Here is a 22547-nt window from a genome sequence, read left to right on the forward strand (position 1 = left end):
ATACATCTGCTCTTTCTCCGGAGACTCTTCGAAGTATTTATGACTTAACACATATTTTTGAGCAGTTTTGCAGGGTTTTTCCGGCTTTTTTTACCGTTTTTGCATTTTTGGGCAGTTTTGCAGGGTTTTCCCGGCTTTTTTTACCGTTTTTGCTACTTTTTGGGCAGTTTTGCAGGTTTTTCCCAGCATTTTTTTGGAGCTTTTGCTTCTTTGCTCTATATTTTAAATAGGCAGTTTTGTTTTTTTTTTTATATTTTTAAGTAGGCAGTTTTTTTTTTTTTAACGTTTGAGCTTGAGGTATTTTATTTTATACAGCTATTTCAGCTGAGGGTTGTACTATTTGAGCGAGAGTATCATTTTTTTTATTAGTTTTACTTACAGCTCAAGAAGGGCGATTATTCAGCTTTTTTGAAAACCAGGGGCTGCTAACATTCTGGAGCCGTAAGGTTAGGGTTCTCTGGCTAGATTAGGCCTGACTATTTATTTAGGTTAGGTTAAGCTCCAGATTACGTCAGGTTAGAGGCGTTTCGTATGTATAAAAAAAAAAAAGGAATTATCAAAAGCATCAGTATCAAGTTTTCTTAATCACGATTTATTAAGTACTAACACCAATTATGTGGGTACATCACAGGACATGGAAGGAATAATAACACGTGTGGGTACATTCACATAGAAGGAATAATAACATTACAAGAGTGATTGGCAACATGTATTGGTTAAGTTAGATGAAGCGAGGCAGTCTTCTCTCCCTGGATGCCACGGCGTCTTGGCAAGGATGCAAGGTGCAGTTCCTCCGTGGAAGGTGCAGCGAAGCAAGTGTCCTCCTCCCCTGGATGGCACCACGTGTCAATGCAAGGCAGAGCTGGTGCTAGGCAGGGTCCGTTTCCTGCGTGGAGGGTGGAGCGAGGCACTGCGTCTTCCAGTGCATGAAGAGCCAATTCCTGCCGCAGGTTAGGCTGTTAGGACGCGCTGGTTTGGTTCTCCCTTCAGTAGTGGCTTGACCTGGAACAAAATTTAACCTTAGCTTAACAAAACTTAACCTTGGCACTTCCTTACTAACAACCTTGTCCTCAAACGTAGGACAGGTGTGGCGTGGTGTGGGTGCACCTAGTTAACCGTTTTGTGCATTCCATTTCCCACCATTATGGAACACACTAATTTGAATTAGTTTAAATCTCCAAATCTCAATTTCAAACCGGTATTAGTCATTCCATTAGGATTACGTACCTTCAGAGTTCTGCTTCTATTACCCTCGTTACATTACCTTCCAACAATTCCCTTTAGCAAAAACCGAACAATTCCTGATAACCTACTCCTCCAATCAACGAATTGAAACTGTCCAGACCTTACCTGACCCGGAGCGTACGCCTCTGCGGTCTTTCCTCTTCTGTAGGACCTGGAAATCGACTATCACATGGACACAGATGAGCAGGAACAGGATGCTGAGGCTTCTCAGACGCTTTTGTGGGTACAGGTCGAAGTCGAGCGCCGCTGTGGCTGAGGAGTTACCTCGGGTGAAACATGTGGCTCTACCAAGTTCGCAGTGCACAGATGTAGGGATTCAGTACCAGACTTGTGGCGGGACGTGCTGAAGCCAGAAACTTGCCCATGTTTACAGGGTGGCCGGCATGACCCGACCTTCTCCCTGCGTGGATACACTCCTGCAATAAAGTTATGTCATTAATCAAGAACCATCCTTCACCTGCTGTCATTAGTCGTTATACCAAATTTAAGATCTTTTCTATGATACAGGGGCAAGTTGCAGAATGCATAATCTGACTAGCCTTAAATTACATAAACTGCATATATTACTTTAGATTTCACTAGTGTGGTGCTGTATCATGTGCACCACGACACGACGAAACCTTACTCTATTGTTCCTACACATACTACACCAGATAGGGACCATCATGGATAATTGAACAGCCCACCAAAATATTGTTACTATACAGCCACTTTGAAGCTTCAACACAAAAAGCCTTACTCACAGAAAATGGGGTGCAGTGACGTTTCAACACTAACACTAGCCTCATGCTTTACATCGTGCTTTACATTTAATTGGCTTCATGCTTTACATCGTGCTTTACATTTAATTGTACACATCCACAGCTCATACAATACTAGGGCTGAAACGTCACGGCACCCACCTGACACCGCAATATCCCACTAACCTAACAACCGTACCTGGTATCACCCAACCTGGTGCACCTACTTCCAACACCTGGATGCGAAAGGACGGATCCCGCTCTGGGCCAAGACTGAAATCGGAATGTACTGGTAAGGATGGCAGCTAGTTAATCGTAACCCAAGTTCAGGCCCTCGACATCTCTAATAGGAACGGTGCCTCGAGTAGAAACGAAGCTGCCACGTATAGCGGCGATACACTAAACTAACGCGCTCGGTATGATAACGAATCAAAGGGGGATTCTACACGCTTAAGGTAGCATTATCTGTTTAGATCGTTACAAACCCACACACAATACTCCGGAGCTTCATGTACAACTAAATCTGAGCACTGGACACTAAGAGAAAATACTCCACGTAGCTCATTACTAAGGTTTGTGACATGACCTACATCTGCGCCACCGCTCGGTGAGGAGGCCGAAATACAGTAAGGGAAACAATTAGCCACTAAAACCACCTTGAAGCTTTGCTATCTATGCTCACCGAAGAGTAGTCGTGGACATGTCTACACCACGGAGTTCTGAGCATATGTTACGAGGCGCTTTCCATTAATAGAACAAAGTGTTACGAGGCGGTTTCCATTAACAGCACTAAAAATTATTTGATTACGAATGGCAACTAACAATACACAATACGGATTAACGATTATCAAATAGCAAACCGATGTTAAAGTCCAACGAAAAATCCTATCCTCTAAACCATAGCCTGGAACTTCCAAATACTTCTGTTCATGAGAGGGTCCTTCACTACACAAGCACACACCAACATCAGCACCACTGTACAACTTACCTTTCCGACCTACAACAACGCCACGAGACGGGTGACACCAGACCAACACAAAATATCTTACCAAGTTCCTCAAACTACAGGGCAGTGGGCAGACACGCTGCTTCACGAACACACGTCTTCCCTGGACAAAGCCTAGAGAAGAAATCGTTCCCCTGTGCCTCACTGCTTTCCGCTTCACCTCCTCATACTCCTCCTCCTTCTACTCCCCCCTTCCTCCCTCCCTTGTTTGCAGTAAAGACACTTAATAACTAACTAACCATTCTCGGTGAACATAGTTCTAGATAAGCATTGTTACCTTTAGTCTAAGCCGGTGGTTACCCACGTAGGTCTCCAACCTCCTTTCTCAAGTGACACTCCTATACATAGCTTCAGAGGCTGATCTAGGAATTTGGGGGCCCTAAGCAAAGATAGGAATGCCCCCCCTCCCACACCTTCTATTCTAGGCATGCAACGATTGTGAAATTCTGGACCAATACCGATGTTTAAATCAACTATTTTGCCTATAACACAAGCTAAGACGGACTAATCCAATATAACGGGGACTGAAGGGGGGAGCCCTGTTTTCTTCATACATCCATAGGGCGCCCCGAGACACACTTAATAGGATAATCATTCTGCTGGCATTTTAGCAAATGGATTTTAATAAAAAACATAAATAATGTGTGCAAAATTACTAAACCTCTATTAACCAAAAGTGAATGAGGAGTCTCATGGGGCCACCAGAAACTCGTGGCCTTAGGTAACCGCCTCGTGTTGCATCATGGTAAGTCCGCCATTGCATAGCTGTATGTCTATCCATTTATCTATCTGCCTGTCTATTTATCTATCTATATATCTACCTATCTACCTATATACCTACACACACACACACACACACACACACACACACAGTAATTAATAGTGGTACTTTCAATACTACTATTAATTACTGATTAATACTGTACTAATTACTGATGCTGCTGTTGTTATTGTTATTATTGTTTTTCTATTATTATTATTATTATTATTATTATTATTATTATTATTATTATTATCATTATTATTTTATCATTATTATTATTATTGCTATCATCATTACTATTACCATACTTATCATTATCATTATTGTTATAGTTATTGTTATTATTATTATTATCGTTATCATTATCATTACTAACATTATTTTCATTATTATTATTATTATTATTATTATTATTATTATTATTATTATTATTATTATTATTATTATTATTATTATTATTGATATCATTATTATCATTATTATTATTATTATTATTATTATTATTATTATCATTATTATTATTATCATTATTATTACTATCATCATTTATTATCATTATTATTACTATCATCATTGTGAGGACATGGTACGTAGTTACGGTACATAATATTTCCAGTTGTCACATTACTGAAATGTCAAGACGCATAATCCTCTAACCAGCCAAACCAAATTATCCACATTTTCCTGCACTAATTACGAAGCACGTAGGCCTACAGGCATGACTCGTAAATGATATTGCCAATTTACACGTTCTACTATACATTTCAGCGGTGGACAAACGATGTTTTTTTGCAGATATCTCCTAAACGAATCGTTGGATGAGTATGATATTTCAACACACTACCTTGAACATCCATTCGTAATTTATGTGTGCTATATGTGTTATGTGAGGAGTTTACGCCTAATCCAGTCATCATATCAAAGGTGTTATACAGAATCGGACGAGTGTGGGGTACTCGTCTAACCCCTCCACCACCACCACCACCCTGAAGAACCCCCAGACCACTCCTTCTCTACCCCAGTATCGCATGACCCTCTACCCCGCTTCCCTCTTCACCCCCTATTCACACCATCAGCCTTCCACCTTTGATTTTTTTCCCTATTGTAATTACATACGTATAGGTATAATAGTTACATACGTCAGTATGTACATACATATCCATTAATAATATTATTCAATACAATTGCTGGTATATGTGGACATGAAAACCAGAGTGGGTCAAACGACCGTGAAAGCAATAGCTAATTCCGCTGTTAATGGCCGTATAGCTGGATAATAAGCAACGTATCTAACAACAAAATAATATTATATATAAACTGGACCACTTTTTATGATCAATAGGTAGACAGTACGCAATAAGAGTATCAACTTTTCCTAACAGTAGAAGGTCCAGGTCACAGGTAATTCCAGCACATCATGTTCACATGGTTGACCATAACGACTGCAAACATGGCTCTTCTATATATTACACGTAAACGTGCTGTTGTACAGTAATTATCAACGTGAACCACTTCTTGCCTTCATGATATTGTACCATACTCGTTAATAATCATATCTATCTATACATACACACTTACAGAACATTATAATGTATAAATACAGTGGTGGGAGAAGTAGGGAGGGACACAGGAGTGAGGGAGGCGAGGAGCTAGGGAGAGGAGAGGAGGGATAACATGACTCGTCGGCTTTGTGTTATTTTTCACGAGTAAACTCCTCACATAACACATATAGCACTGTTATTTGTAAACCATAAATTACGAACGGATGTTCAAGGTAGTGTGTTGAAATATCATATTCATCCAACGATTCGTTTAGGAGACATCTGCAAAAAACACCGTATGTCCACCGCTGAAATGTATAGTAAGTATTCCTCAAACATGATGTACTTTTAAACAATTTTTTTTTTTTTTTTTTTTTTTTTTTACCAGTTTCACGTCCTCGCTGCATTGACCTCAGGATCGCGTTTGGGAGGTACTGGTGACTGGTGACTGATGACTGGTGACAAGCTCTTGTCATCCACTAGTTCAGTGCACAAGCAGTGACAGTCACAAGGAGGGGTTCGTTGGCTCACGGCACTGCTTCACCAGATGTCAAGCGGCAATGGCCAAGTTAGTAATGTAACTCTAACGTGGAAGCGGCGCCTTTCAACAATGACAACATCGACAATGCATTTATGAGTGCATTTTGTATGCATTGTGCAATTAAACACACACACACACACACACACACACACACACACACACGGTAGCTCAGTGGTTAGAGCGCTGGCTTCACAAGCCAGAGGACCGGAGTTCGATTCCCCGGCCGGGTGGAGATATTTGGGTGTCTCCTTTCACGTGTAGCCCCTGTTCACCTAGCAGTGAGTAGGTACGGGATGTAAATCGAGGAGTTGTGACCTTGTCGTCCCGGTTTGTGGTGTGTGCCTGGTCTCAGGCCTATCCAAAGATCGGAAATAATGAGCTCTGAGCTCGCTCCGTAGGGTAATGTCTGGCTGCCTCGTCAGAGACTGCAGCAGATCAAACAATGAAAGACACACACACACACACACACATTAATAGTAACAATAATAGTGCTGCTCTCTTATAGTACCAATGATTATTCTCTATGTTATATAGTGCGGGTTAAGACAGTAGAAGAAATTAGAGATGGAAAGATGAAAGGATGGAATAAGGAAAAAAATGTAAATTATCCCATTAGACGGGTGAACGCTACATCTCCCACCGGACAAAGGACGCAGTAACACGATTAGTCTTAACCCATATATATATATATATATATATATATATATATATATATATATATATATATATATATATATATATATATATATATATATATATATATATATATATATATATAAGCTATTAAGGTCATCAAATACCTTGACACGTTTTCTTCCCTTAGTTCAAGGTTTATTTTATGTACATATGATTTTAATGTGAACCTTATTTGGTGGGGTGTCACTTAGGCGAACCCAAGACCCAAGCATGTTAGCAATCGAGCGAATGTATACGGTAACACGAGGTACACCCTTTCCCAGTGAGGATGACATAAGTGGGACACAATAAGAGCTACATTACATACATACATTGTTGATAACATTAAAATTAATGTATTATGAAGTTTATGAGTTTAATTCGTTTTAAATGTTAAGTTCTAACTTGGCTTTCATCGAGTTGTCTGTCTGGATACATAAAGGAAGGAAAACAATGTCTATTTTGACACTGCTTAATTGCTTTGGGGAATCTACACTTTCACTGGTGTCTGACTTTTTTTTATGTAAGAGAGAAAAGCTGCCTAAGTGCAACATAAAACGAAAATAAAATTGAATACAGATTCAAAGATATTTTAGACAAGCAAAAAATCCAAGCTGTGTATAAGGCAGTAGTTTGAGGGATTAGAATCATCACCCTTTTTAGGAACAAGCAAAAAATGTAGGCAAACTACCAGCAAAAAGGAAAGGTAGAAATTGACAGACAGAGTTGAAAGAAACATCATTGTAAAGAATTTTAATTGAAGGCAAGAAATAGTCATATGGAGGAGAGGGAGGGACAAGCCTAGAATCATCCAAGGTAGAGTTATTAGCAAAGGTTTGAGAGAAGAGTTCAGCTTTAGAGACAGATGTGATATGGCAGTGGTGCCATCAGGATAAAATAAAAGAAGGAAAGAGGAAGGTGTAGTGCAGATTCACTGGCTCTGAATTTCCCTGCTAACCAGTATCGTACCTGCCCCAGGATGTCCTCCCTAGCACACCAATGGAGTGGAAGAAAGCAATGGCTCCCGTTTACCCAAGACACTGTGGTCTGATCATTGACCTCCCAACTTTCCATGCACCAATGAGGCCAGCATCCTGCCTGGCCAAGACGCCCCAGCTCACACTAAGCTTAAGAAACTGCACGTATATTAATTCATCAGCTTCCCAAGTTTCCCCTCCGCCAATCAGACCAGCCTTCTGCCTGCCCTGCGTCACTTACTGAGGAGTATGACTAAAGTAGTGCACCTATTGGACCAGCCTCCTGCCTCCCCAGGACCACCTGCCTAGCTCACTTCAGTAGAGTTTGATAAGTGGCTGCCTAAATAGCCCTAATGGCTTAAAGAAATTGTAATAGTGGGCCTCAAATGGCCTAAAAACTATTAATGGTTAAAAATTGTAAAAGTGGGCCTTAAATGGCCTAAAAACTGAATAATGGCTAAAAATTGTAATAGTGGGCCTCAAATGGCCTAAAAAACTGTATTAATGGCTAAAAAATTGCAGAAAGTAGGCCTCAAAATGGCCTAAAAAAACAGTACTGTACTAAAAAAAAAAAAGTGGGCCTCAAAATAGCATAAAAACTGTAGCAAATCAAAAATACTCCAAAGACTCTCTAGACATTTAGTGATATTGTATGGACAATATCTTAATAAAGAGTTTCTTTGGGAGCCAATACTTTTTATTTTATAACAGGTACACTACTACAAAATCTCCGGAGAGTTTTTGCAGTATTTTCGACTAAGTATAATTTTTTGGGCCATTTGAGGCCTACATTTTACAATTTTGAGGCCATTTGAGGCCCACCTATCATAATTCTTGTATACAGTATAGGTTATTTAGGCCATCTGAGGCCCACTTATTACAAATTTTAAGCCATTTATGACCATTTGGGCAGCCTCTTAAGTCATCCTCTACTGAAGTGAGCGAGGCAGGTCATCCTGGGGAAGCAGGTCGTTGATCCAATTGGTGAACCAGGAAGCTGTTGATCCATAACAATATCTTAGGTGAGCCAACTGTCATCCTCTATAGCAGTGAGGTGGGCAGGGAGGAAACTGGTCCAATAGGTGCCAGCACTGGTTCTGAGGGCTTCCTATTTCTCCAGTAGCTGCAGCCATGGCAGCAAGTGAACTCTTGAAGCTTAATCTTACATGCTGGAAGACAGAAAATCATACTCTCATACATACTAGATCAAAGCAAACAAGTCATACATTGCGAACAATAAACTTACTACATTTCGTTACTATGCAACAATAGATGCGGCCATGAAATGGGATTGATGGTCCAGATATTTCAAAGCAATGAGTATGTTCTAATTAAATCAAAAGTATTCATACTAAAGATTTTCATTATGTATGAGGGTCAGCAGCATAGAGCAACAAACATGAAAACAAAGGAACCACTACAACTGCTAACCTCTAAACAGAACAGACCAAAACAATAAACATTTACTTACAGAAGTGTCTTTAAAAATCTCCTTCTCAAAAGAATCTGCCATATGCAGGAAGAAATACAGATGTGTGCAGTGTGTTCCAGACTTGACCAGTTACTGAAACAAAACATTGAAAATACTGGTTAAGTTCCAGTAGGAGGATAGACAGAATATGTATGAGAAATATAAAGTCTAGTGGAAGTGTTGCGGGAGGGCAGGCAGTTACAGTACACCAGCCGGAATAAAAGTAGTGATAAAAGATTGAAACAATCTTACAGTGATGAGAGAGAAAGGATAAAGACAGTCAATAAGAACAGAGTTGAGACAAAACGCTTTTGATTACACACTATTTAAGAAATTTTTGTGCTCACCCTCTTAAAGAAAAGAGACTGAAGCACATTTCCAAGACACACACTTCCAGCCACCACTCTCAAGGTACTCACCACTGAAATGTCAGGAGACACCACCACTGTACCACTGTGACAGGCAGGAAGAGGCCAGTCTGATGAGCTTAAAGGAGTCTGATGGAGAAATCACTGCACAACTCAAAAGCACTTTTATACATTCAATGAATTCACTTGCATGAATTCCAAAGAACAATTCCACTTATATTATGTTCCTCAGAGGCTATTCATTACCCAATGTTAAAATTAAAGATGCCTCCATTGTATGAAGTAGTTTTCTTTTTTCTTTTTTGTCATAAATTTTAGACGTTTCAGTAAACTATGATTTTTTCCTTTAACTGGCTAATGGCTATACAGGGATTTCTCAAATCATGCGAGGGATACATTCCTGAAGGGATTGTGTAATATAAAAATTGCATAAAGTGAACATGATTACTGAACTAAACCGTACAGTACGTACCAAGTCTGGAGGATTGCATTCAGCTGACATTATTATAAGCTGAAGGATACAGCATGTTGATGGTACACTGTTCCCAAAGGTGGTAACTGTAGAATATGGGTCATGTTCTACATAATTATGGTCAGGTCTTATAGAATTCCTGACCATCACTCCACTGCCCCTCTTCAGGCTCACATTTTGTCAATTTCAAATGTACAGAAAAAATAGGTTGTTGACATAATTTTCTTTGATCTAGTAAATTATTTTGACAACATACTACTATTTTTGGGAATAGTTAGACAATGTATCCAAGCAAGAGAAACATGATGAATAGGAGAATATTAGACCTCACAGCCCAGCATGTGTCATTTTGTCTTGCCATGACCACATCATTAGCCATGGCAGTTTGTAGAATACAGTCCGGTGTCCATATCACGGAACTAAACCAGCCATACAACTTGATTTTCTTGACATGGTTATTCTAAACAATCTGTGTAATATGAAAAAGTTACTAAGTTTTTTTACCTTGTGTTATTCCAAAATTGCATATTCTAAACAAGCATTAATCAAGAAATCCCTGTATTCTTTTATACATTATTTTTTTTTCTTTTACTGATTCATCTTGTTGCCTTTCCACACATTTTTCCTGTGACTGTGTGCAAGAAAACAACACGAGGTAACAAGTAGCATTTCACCTGTGAATCCCTACCACTGATGGGAAAATAGGAAGAACAGACAAGGGTGCACAGGTCTCCACCCTAGCATCACCCTTGGAGAGAACTTAGGAAGAAAGAATATGAAAGATGGTATGTGGTATGGTAGAGGACACCAACCCTCACTTCTGGAAGGGACCAGCCACCACCATCAGGTATGCTGCAAAATGTACAGCTGAAAAACTGAGGGTTTTGTCTTCACAGCAAAGATATAAATGTGGCAAGTTTTTCTGTCGATCTGTCTTATATATTCCTTTTCACTACTAATTACTCTCATCTTACTTAATAATAGTGTATGATAGAAAGATGAATGTAATCAACACAGATACATATTTAATACATACATAGAATGATTTTACCATTCAAGAGGGTTGGACAATGAGCAGAGAGTACAATATGCCAGACACTTAGCACTTTGGTCAAGGAAGTGGTTACATCAGTGGTGGACATTGAGGGACAGGATACGAGACAATGGCATGATGAAGAGTTGTATTACTGAGTAATCATAGTGAAAAAATTGGGTGTATTGGAGAAAGGAGATAAAAAGCGGGAAGACTCCATTAGAATACTCACTACAACAGAAGTGCAGAAGAGGTAAGGAAAGATTTGGTGTGGACTGTTGTAGCGAGAGCACATCACAATGGGCAGGATTGAAAAAGGATTGTGACACGAGGTGAGGATGTCCAAGATAGTTAAGACCAATAGGTTATGTTTGCCTAGAAAGAATTGATGAGAGCAGGCACAATAACAGAAAAAAAAACCTCAGCAGGACAGGTATGGTGTGTCTAATTCTGTATAGAGACTTTCAAATGAAACTCAAATGAAGAGGATTAAAATCTGTACCTTAGTCACTTGGTAACTATTCAAGATACAGATTTTTAAGGTAAGGCAAAGAAGTATAACCTGTTCATAGCAAAGCTGAAAGTTAAGGGCACTGGCACCACAAGCAATGGCAGTGGTGGCACCACAAATTAAGGGACAGACAGGTCTATTAGAAACAAATAAGGGAGCATTATGTGAGATAATATGGGAACTGCTGCTCTACATAAGGGAAGCATTGCCAAGTTCATATTCTTCTGATAGCAAAGAAAAATAAGGCATTACTGACTGTACTGCATATTATTTCTTCTTATAGCAATGAAAAAAATTGTGATAGTACTAAGCACATTGCATGTTACTCTTTTGATAGCATTGAAATATGGTAGTACTGAGCTCACTGCCTTTGGGAACATCACATTGGCAGCAGGAAGAAGACTGAACAATGTGAAATTAATAAAATGAAAAAATATTCTCCTATACTGACTGTCTGGCATTTCAGACCTAACAACAACTCTGCTGACATGGGAGAGTTATAAAGTGTCCAAACTTGGCCCTACATGCCATACGAGTCCACAAGACATTTGCATTGCCCAGATTGGTTAGCCACTTCATACTGAACAAAAGTCTGAATTAAACAAGTAATACATCAATTAATTTACAATGTATCTGAAAGTAAATCAGGAAAATTTTTCTAAATGCATGTACTATAAAACAAGAGTATCATATTATCATTTATCACTTTGGTAGGAAGATAGCTTTTACACTGAGCTTGGCCATTATTCAATAGCAGCAATAGCAGTGTTATAAGTTGTCTGGCAGTCAACCTCTCAATCTATTTGATCACAGCTTTTCAGTCACTTGGAGATCCAAGAGAACTAGATTGTTGTCAGCTTTATTTTCCTTGTAAAATAACATTAATATATAGTTGATATACAAAACATGTACACCATCATTCATTGTAAAGTACACAGCAACAAGTGAATTTATAAACACACGTCTCTTAGCATAGAAGTACATTCCACTAACTGGAATGTAAACATATTCTACAAAAAAATACATACATAAATGTAAGGATTTCTTCCTGGTAAGCTCTGTACTTTAACAATCACACTATATCACATATCATCAGCAGCAGCACCACTGCTGGTGACAATTCCTTTAAATTCTTTCACTTTAGCTACTGTGCATGGTTATTAAAATTATTCTTTCAGTTGAAATACAGAGGTAAATCTGTGAAACTGAGTAGCTATACAGTTTTGCAAAACATTCATGACTGAGCCCCACAAGATAAATTTGAAAAGTTTCACACAAGCATGCACACACTCATAGAAACACACACACGCACACACACGCATGCACGCACACACACACACACACACACACACACACACATATTACTTAGTAGTGTAATTCACAAGCCATTACACTTTCCATCTCTTATTATTAGCCTTATTTAGCTGGTTACACTATTGCTACTTCTATTGTATTACAACTCACTTCTCATCAAATTATATCTATCAAGTCAGACTACTGTCATTTAATGCAGTGTCCACACTAGAGAAACCGTGACAACTTCATCAAAAACAATGTCATTTTTTAATTACATATCTCATAGATAACATTTGCCCTGACAGCAACCACACTAATTGCTCAGCAAAAGACGTCATCACCAACGCTGGAGTGAGAATTTCTCGCATCTCATCACAATTCAGGTGAAGCAGATGAAAGGCTGTGTAATTCCTCATTGGTACAGTTTGAACCATGTATGTACCAACATCAGCATTCCATTAGTTTTCAACAAAGAACAATGCACAGCAAATTTTCACACTATCATTTAGGTATGCAATTTGTAGCGAGATCTTCACCCACATAGTGCTGGAATTGATCTTTGTAATTTGCCTTGCTATTTGTTATTTTTGTTATTATGTAATTATGCCAATTCAATGTGCCATTAGCTTAGCCTGTCTTCACAAGCATAGCAGTGATAATTGTCTTCACATAACATATTATAATATATATATATATATATATATATATATATATATATATATATATATATATATATATATATATATATATATATATATATATATATATGTACTGAAAGAAATCAAAATTAGCTTCAGATATAATTATGATACTGTACAATCATCAAGTCAAAATGCCGGCAAAAAAAAGTTGATAGGAAGTTAAATTTAGAATTAGACAGTGCAAATAAAGGGATGACTGCAGAATTCAAGTAACATTCAGCCATGTTTAGTAAGCCCACAGCTCTTTCACCACCAGCGCCTCCTGCTCCTCAAGATCACACATATTTTTAGGTTCTACAGTACATCCTTGAGACCTAATGTATATTTTGCACTATAGGCCATGACAAAAAAAAAACAAAAACTACAAACCATAACTCCAAACCTATCTACATTCCACACCACTACCACCAACTCAGCACCCCAACACTCAGCCAGCTCCCAGACAATGCCTCAGCAGGGCTAGCTGTCAATTCACCTCAGTGCTTCCTTGCTTTACTAAAATATCAACAATAGTAATCCAGCACAGGCAGCCATCAGAGGAACTTCTAAAGCTATTAGTTCATTCTTAATGTTAAAGTTCGTTGGTTTCAGTTCCAGTATCCATCTCCAGAACATCAGCCAGGTGAACCCAACTCCCCACCGTGGCACTCCAACAACAGCAGTAACCTCATAATAAACTGTTTAAACTCACGAGCCAGAGCAAGAATCAATCTGCCAACATTCACAATGCCAGGCCAGTGCATTACTGCTGTACTAGCCAGGCCAGTGATTAGAATTTTTAAAGTGATGCCTGAAATTAGTTAACTTTACTTTTAATGTGGTGTTAAACCAAGAACCAGTATGCTAATTTAAATTTAAGAGTGTGCTTGACAATTCATTCATTTAAAATTCTGCACATACACATTAGCATACTCAGTGTTCACACCACACATTATTCATACTCAAGAGCCATGTGCCTACATTTAGTAAATTCATATATTTCAAATCCGAGTAAAAATCAACATGCATACTGTTCACACAGAAGAGGATGCAGCACATTTACAATCAATACCAACATGCAATCAAAATGTCTGCTCCTGAATGTTGTGCTAAAACATGAAACAGCTCCTTGTGCACTGGTCTTTTCTTGCAGGCTGTTGCAGACTGCAAAAGTAACACATTAATATTTAAGGAATATTTCAAAGCAGAAACAACCCAGTATGAGCACAAAATAGAATAATCTATCATACCTTCATGCATGATGTGCACAGACATATGTTGAGCATACATCCATGATGTAGTTCTGTGATCTAACCAAATCTTGTTTAAATAAGGCAAATCCCTGAAACAGACATTCTACCACCCTATGGCAATGCACACTGGTGGTCTGCTCTCTACAAATATTCATAACCGGTGGATTTGATTTCATTCTGTAGTCATGATTAACTTGCAATACTTTCCATTTCAATATCAAGATCTAATTCATCAATGCCAGTACTTACAACATGCATAGCTGACACGTGCCAGTAATTGTGTTTGGTAACTGCCTACCATTGCCAAAAGTTATGACTTTAGAAAGGAAAACTTGAAATATACAGTGCAAATCAATATCACATTTTGTAATTGTTCCTTGTACACTGACATTTATAATATCGAGAATTAGGCCATTCCTTACATATTTTCCTTCACATCAACCTCTGTAACATTCAGATTAACATCTCCCCGTCATCTTTTACTAAGATGTCATGTTCCTATACAATGTCAACAGTAATAGCTTTCTCTTCTTTTCTCTTCACATACACAGCCATGTTCAGACATTATATGATGCAAAATTCCTAACTTTTCTGAAACACCCAGCACTGTCAGTATTAGAGCAGGTCAAAACTTTCCTTGTTTTTCCCCATACAATAATTTAAGTTTAGCTTCCTTTACCTTTTATTTGATTTTGTAATTATGCTGTTCATATTCAGTACATCCATTTACAATGTGATATTTTCAAAGAAAACTGCTTTAAATCAATACTTTTCTGAAGGAAGAAGTACACTCAACACTTATTTTTTCACAGTAAATGGTGCAGGTACTACTCCGGATAAAATCAAATTTATGCCTGAAAAGACATTATTTCTGACGCCTGGCCACAGACAGTGTAGGGCATGAGTCAGGCTATGACGCAACTGCATGAAACATTTAAAAATGGCTTCCTGGTGGAAAAGGTATTTAATTAAAAAAAAATAAGCTACACCATCTGGTAATTTAGGGCCTGAAGGTTTCAGGGAGACAAATATAATCCCAAAATTCTAAATCCCCCCAAAATTAAATAAATAAATCCTGCATCTGAGATTTATTATTTTCATATTTATTTATTTATTATTGTTATTATTTTTTTTTTTTTTTTTTTTTTTTTTTTTTTAGTGTGTTGAGGGAGGAGGGGAGGAATTTGCATAAGTCCAACATTCGCATTTGTCAGACCAACCTTTCCCCCTATTCTAAAGTGAAGCTCATTCTGGCTCTCTTCCCTTTGGCAGAGATCTCTATTCTTGAAGTACTATCACATAGCAAAACATGCACTGTAACTGAAAGTACTGTATATAATCACCAAACATTTTAGAATAGTATTGAGTACATGCTGGAAGCTCTATTACAGGATATATGCATTTCAGTGATTCTTAAAGACATAAATATATAATTAATTTAATGACTCATAACCAATCACACACCATTTTGAAATATATTAGAATTACAATCAACAAATAAATATTACATCACAAATTACTAACAAAAGAAAATGCATATGTATTTGCTTTACAACAATAATTCAACCATGTTATAATCTGGTGTGCTGTACTTACTGTGGGATTGATGCCCATACACTTGTTTGCAGTCCTTAGACACTTTATGTGTACATTCACAAACATGGATACATATGCACAATGCCAGCACAAGTAAAAATTTAATCAATATCTAAAAAGAAATGTAAATACAAAAGCAACTTTTGCATCACACAAAATAGAATTAACAAGGAAACAATGAATGGTGGGAGAGGTGTTGTGATTAACAACAAAAGGAAGAGGCAGCAACACTGCAGGTGTGAAACACTACCTCAGTGAAGACCATGCAATGTTAGAGCTGTGTCAAGCTGCAAAATAATACCTGACAAACCTGAGGAAGTCTTCTACATAAAGTAAATGGTAAGGAAACAAGTCAAATGGGATGAAACATACATCCTGCTTCTCTGACAGTACAGATAGTACTGGCTATGCCAATATCACAGTCTGTACTAACCATTACATCGAGCACATACTTAAGAGAACATCATACTAAGTGTCCCTACCATGATGCTGACATCACGCTGATCTTGCCTTTGCTTACATATACTATAACTTATAGCCACATTTCTCTCCTGCTGCTGAAGTCTGATACGACACCTGCACAATATCCTTGCAGATTCCAGTGTCCTCACCACCCTCCCCTATTTGTATGTCTCAATAATTTCTAAGTGACCAAAGTACGTCTGCTCTGCATACAACCTCTCAACATCCCTACCCCTCTGCAACCAATTCCCCCCTTTCATACAGGACAAAAGTCAATCTACTATACAGAATATTATATACAACAGTATCAACACATTTACTATGTTCTGTTTATCCTTAAGCACCTCTCAATATTTGAAACACCTATTATTATAACTAATTCAAATTGTCACTTTCTTTGGTAATCCATAAATTTCAACAGTCTCCCTTGCTGTGTCAGTGTTGATATGCTTCCACACATGGATACATCATGTTCTAACAATGCCCTTTTTATAAATTTTTCTTGTTGCACATATGCCAACCACAATGTTGAAATCATGAGAGAGAGAGAGAGAGAGAGAGAGAGAGAGAGAGAGAGAGAGAGAGAGAGAGAGAGAGAGAGAGAGAGAGAGAGAGAGAGAGAGAGAGAGAGAGAGAGAGAGAGAGAGAGAGAGAGAGAGAGAGAGAGAGAGAGAGAACCTCTGACATTAGTTTCCAACTGTGCAAACACCACTGCTATAAAAATGTTTCATGCATGACATCAGCATCATTAAATAAAGAAAACAAAAATTGAGATAATAATTATAGAAGTGTGTGTGTGTGTGTGTGTGTGTGTGTGTGTGTGTGTGTGTGTGTGTGTGTGTGTGTGTGTGTGTGTGTGTGTGTGTGTGTGTGTGTGTGTGTGTGTGTGTGTTTGTTTGTTTGTGTGGGTTTGTGTGTGCCTGTGCATGTGTGTTTGTGAGTGAAAAAAGCTTTTCAACATTCTCCAGACTCCTTTCCTACATTTATGGTAATTCACTGTAATTCAATCACTCATTTAAATTAATTTTCTTAAAGAATATCACCATAACAGTTCTTGAAGCATTCATTTATATACACATTCAATTAATCATGCAGCAATATTCACTCCTAACTGATGAGCATTTTATACCTATGGATCACCTTGAGCTGTGTGTTAGCAAAGTAACTTTTTATTTGGTACAGCGTTTGTTTAAGTATTGGATTCAGCATCATGACAGAGAGAGAAGCCATATTTTTGCCCAGGGATATACAATATTCTAAGTCTTCTTCAGTAAACCATGATATGCTCTTGTGGAGAGAGATTATTTTTATTTTAGAGAGGACCCCTGACATAGCCAGGTCATGCACCACATTCTGCAGGTTTGCCCCAAAGAGTTCTATGGTCCTAAGGTTGGGTGCTGCATTTATCAGATAAGTGAGACAAGACACATCACATCTATCCATTGATTTGACACTCATTCCCAGCGCATTCAATTTGGTGAGGGTGTTGAGCGCTTTGAATGGACAGTCACTGTTCATTTCAATGCGGGAAGCGTTCACTGAGAATACTTTAAGATTGGGACACAGGTTGAGGCACTGGAAGAGTATCTTGGCATCAACAACCTCAAAGGTACTGAGGTGCATTTCACTAAAGGGTGCCCCAAATGTCTCTAAGGTTGGCACACAAACAGTGAGGGTGTCCAAGTCCTCTACAGGAGGTGCAGAGTGTGAGAAACTGGTGCATCGCAGACGCTCCACAATGTCTTTAATCTTGGCACCAAGTTCTTGTGGTTCAACACCGTGAAAGGAGTGAAAAATTGACACGTGCTTCACTATAGGGAAGAAAACAGGCGGCTCTTGGAAGGTCCATCTTTCCAGTGTGTTCTTCCGGATAGTGAGCTCCAGGATGTCGAGGTAAAAGTCACCTTTGCCTTTGAGGCAATAGGGTGGACCAATGAGAGAGCTGAGTAAAAGTGGGGAAAGCCGGTTCTCAGCCACACACTTAGTCCAGGTGGTCTTGATGTCAGTGTAATAATGCTGTATATAGAACATAACATCATCACAATGCAGGTCCATCAGCATGTTGAGTCTCTTCAACTTCGGGAATGTAACCTTCATCTGATCTTTTTCATCAATGAGTTGCACCACTTGCTCCTTGTCCATACCACTGAAGAAGGTCCGAAAGAGGTACTGTTCACTAACCACATTGTGTCCACTCAATGTAATGGTCTCAATATCTGGGCAGTGTTTGCGTAACTGTGTAAGTACGTGATCACTCAGATTCTTGTAAAGATGAATGTCCTTCAAGTATGGAGAGTTCTTGATGAGGATGACAATGGGCATTTGGTTTTGGAAGTTGATACAAGTTGTGTACAGTGATTCTATCTCAAAGGGGACAAAAAACTGTAGGAACTCAGCATAGCTTCGACTTACCCTTGCATCATAGAACTGAAATCAAACGTATAACATGCTCTTAGTAATTGTTTTGTGACGGTAAAACTTGTACGCCTACAATAAAAGTTTTACATTAAACTTTAATGCAATATCTTATATTTTTCACACAACCAAATACTAACTATTAAAGATCTCTTTAAAATCTGTCCCATTTCATCTCCTGTTTTGATTCTCTTTGGAAACTAGCACTCGTCAGCTTTCTTTAAAAAAATTTCATTGTCATTGGCCAGTGGCCCTCTTACAAAAAAATACATAAATAAAAATAAAACATATTCACACACACACATACACACACACGCGCACATTGAGGAAGCACATTGAGATGGATAGAAAATTATTTGAGGGGGAGAGAAATAAGGACAGTAGTTAAAGATATGAAATCCAAGTGGAGAACAGTAGAAAGCGGAGTGCCACAGGGGTCAGTATTGGCACCAATAATTTTCCTCATTTATATTAACTACATGCCAGAGGGAGTGAACAGCTACATAAATCTGTTTGCAGATGATACGAAACTGTGCAGAGTTATAAAGCAAAAAGAGGATTGTGAAATATTGCAAGAAGACCTAAATAAGATCTGGGAATGGAGTAAAAAGTGGGAAATGGAATTCAATGTCATGTCATGGAAATGGGAAAGAGTGAAAGACGACCCGTGAGAATCTATAAGATGGGAGATGGAGTAGAACTGCAGAAAGTAAAAAAGGAAAAGGACTTAGGAGTGACGATGGAAGAAAACAATCAACTGGTAAGCCATATTGATAGAATTTTTAGAGAAACATATAATTTGCTAAGGAATATTGGAGTAGCATTTCACTACATGGACAAAGAAATGATGAAGAAATTGTTAAGTACTATAATAAGACCCAGATTGGAATATGCAGGAGTAGTGTGGACCCCTCATAAAAAGAAACACATAAGGAAGTTGGAGACTACAAAAAATGGCTACAAGAATGGTTCCAGAATTTGAAGGGATGACATATGAGGAGAGACTAAAGGCTATGGATCTACCAACCCTGGAACAAAGAAGGGAGAGAGGAGATCTGATACAAGTTTATAAATTGATCAACGGAATGGACCAAGTGGATAATGAGAAACATCCTGAGAGAAAAATATGACATTCAAAGCACAAGATCGCATAGTAAAAAGCTGAGAAAAGGAAGATGTCTGAGAGATGTTAAAAAATATAGTTTCCATAAAGATGTATTGAGACGTGGAACAGTTTAAATGAAGTAGTGTCTGCAACGAGTGTGCATACTTTTAAAGTAAGATTGGATAAGTGTAGATATGGAGACGGGACCACAGGAGCATAAAGCCCCAGGCCCTGTAAAACTACAACTAGGTAAATACACACCACACTGTTACACTCATCATTAACACTCTGGCTGCACCAGCCCCGGTGAAATGGGACAGTCTCGTGGATCACCACACTATATGGCCTACACTGCAGAAGCTTAAGCTCAGTACAGCTGGCCACACTTTCATACTAAGATCTTACCACCTAAAATAAGACCATTCCCTACCCAACACCTACTCTATTCCTGACAGCAGCATATGCAAGGTACCTCCAGTGGAGTGCCCACCATCCTTATTGAGTTCATACACCGATATGCCCCAGCAAGTGTGCCCACACTACCTCACAGCTTGACAAGACTGTCATTTTCATGTACTCATCATTTATGCTCTCCATTCACCTCTATCAGACAAAAATGCTCCAGTGAAGCATAATATACTACACACAGCATACTAATCATCTTTTGATTATTATTAAATTCCCATTTTTTTTTCATATCCTAAGTTTCAATGTGAAAAAAAGAGCTACTTGAACAAAGTGAAAAGGAATGGAAACCAACCTACATGTCACACAAGCTTGGAACATAACAGCAGCATCAGCAATAGTAAAACATGACACAAACATACCTTTCTGCTCTGGCTGAAAAAGCCTGCTTCTTGACAGAACATGAGTTGCAAGGTAAGCAAGAAGAGCAGCTCACAGTCATCCTTGGCCACCAGCATGAGTAAGGCCTCTGCACATGCTACACTCACTAACTGCCGCAGGTATGACCCATGGGCTGCCAGAGACTCATTATTTTGATACCATTCTTGAACACTTTGTAGGTGTTTCTGGAAGGCAAAGCAATTTGTGAACAATGGGATATTTATAAAAGATAATCTAACAATCTTGTCTTCATCACTCTCTCAATATCTCTCATATTAATTAAGCAATATCTCATCCTATTCTACATGGGATGTCATCCTTTTACATCTTACTCAGTACACAAGACACTCATCAGCAACAAGTCAGTAATAATCAAGTATAGCAATCATGATGAACTAAATATGTAGAAAAGAGAAACAATTAATGTTATTTTACATCACTGATAAAAAAAAATACTAAAAACTAACAATCAGTGTTCTCTTGCTGGGAAACTTCTTTCTAGGAGATTTGACATTTTCTTTAGGCTTAATATTGCCCTCCCAATACTTGGTGATTGCCGGCAGGGTGGTCTGGATCAGTTGGTTGGCCAGGCTACGTGCTGCCTGCTTAGCCAGGCTGTCTGCAGTCCGGCCAGGTGGAGACGCTACCTCATCTGGTAACTCCATACCTAACAAAAACACAAATCAACATCTTGTATATCAAAGACTGATGTAAGTATATTAATATATAAATATGGTAAGCAAATAAGAATATGTTTAAAAAATTACTATAACTAAATTTTGCAAGCAGCAATGAACCAACACTGAAAGACATGTGTACATTCACCACATGGGCCTACATGTAGTACCCCAGTATCACACACCTCCACTCTTCTCTCACACACAATCACCTTATTTCCTTCACTCTCCATCTTGTGCTATCTATGGTATTTCTACAGTCTTTCACTATAATCAATACTTAATTTTTTCACCCTTCTCATCATTTGATTAATTTGAAGCCATACATAACTACCCGTTGCAAATTGTTTATAATACTGACAAAAAACTTTAAAGATTTACCAATTTTTGGGGGGACGAGCTAACACACAGCCACATCCCACATGTGTGATGGACCGAATTATTTTTGTGATACTCTGCGATAACAAAACTATTTTCTTCTGGTACATTTTGGTCTGTTTTGTATTTTTTTTTTTCATTGCAATGCAGTACTTTCAAAGGGGATAGATTGTGATTTTTTGGGGAAGAGGAAGAGGATGGGAATATAATGATATACAAATTTTTATGGAAACTAAGTGCAGATTCATTCAAAACACTGAAAACGAGCAGAAAAAAAAAATAGTTTTATCCTGAAGTGAGAGTATGGTGAAAGACTGTAAATTTAGCCTATCTATTCATGTAAAGATGCTTATCGCCTCTTAACTGTTTCAGCGGGATCTCTGTGGCATCGTTCTGCACACTTCTCAGTCTACAGCTAATGCCTCCAAAGCAACCAGACACAGAGGCCCCTCAACTGGTGATCTTCTGGCTTTCTTTACTGAGTCATGGTCATCCT

General features: G+C 38.4%; 1 protein-coding gene across 7 annotated transcripts in view; it reads right to left on the bottom strand.

The window, feature by feature from the left end:
- Positions 1 to 571: 571 nt before the first annotated feature.
- Positions 572 to 22547, bottom strand: part of LOC123515604 — a 24415-nt gene continuing 2439 nt past the window's right edge. For 2 of the 7 annotated variants that reach the window (XM_045274387.1, XM_045274383.1), the window contains 8 exons: positions 21464 to 21663; positions 20978 to 21181; positions 9379 to 19057; positions 8960 to 9052; positions 8391 to 8657; positions 2185 to 2258; positions 1351 to 1661; positions 572 to 1002 (listed from right to left, as the gene is read on the bottom strand). In XM_045274387.1, the coding sequence (XP_045130322.1) occupies positions 17738 to 19057; positions 20978 to 21181; positions 21464 to 21661 (1722 nt within the window). In that variant the 5' untranslated portion in view covers positions 21662 to 21663 and the 3' untranslated portion in view covers positions 572 to 1002; positions 1351 to 1661; positions 2185 to 2258; ... (1 more) ...; positions 8960 to 9052; positions 9379 to 17737. Of the gene's footprint in view, positions 1003 to 1350; positions 1662 to 2171; positions 2259 to 8390; positions 8658 to 8959; positions 9053 to 9378; positions 19058 to 20977; positions 21182 to 21463; positions 21664 to 22547 lie in introns of all 7 variants that reach the window. The other 5 variants (XM_045274386.1, XM_045274385.1, XM_045274390.1 and 2 more) reach the window with 5 other exon arrangements.

This window comes from Portunus trituberculatus, chromosome 39, assembly GCF_017591435.1.
Source record: "Portunus trituberculatus isolate SZX2019 chromosome 39, ASM1759143v1, whole genome shotgun sequence".
Classification (NCBI taxonomy): Eukaryota; Metazoa; Arthropoda; class Malacostraca; order Decapoda; family Portunidae; genus Portunus; species Portunus trituberculatus.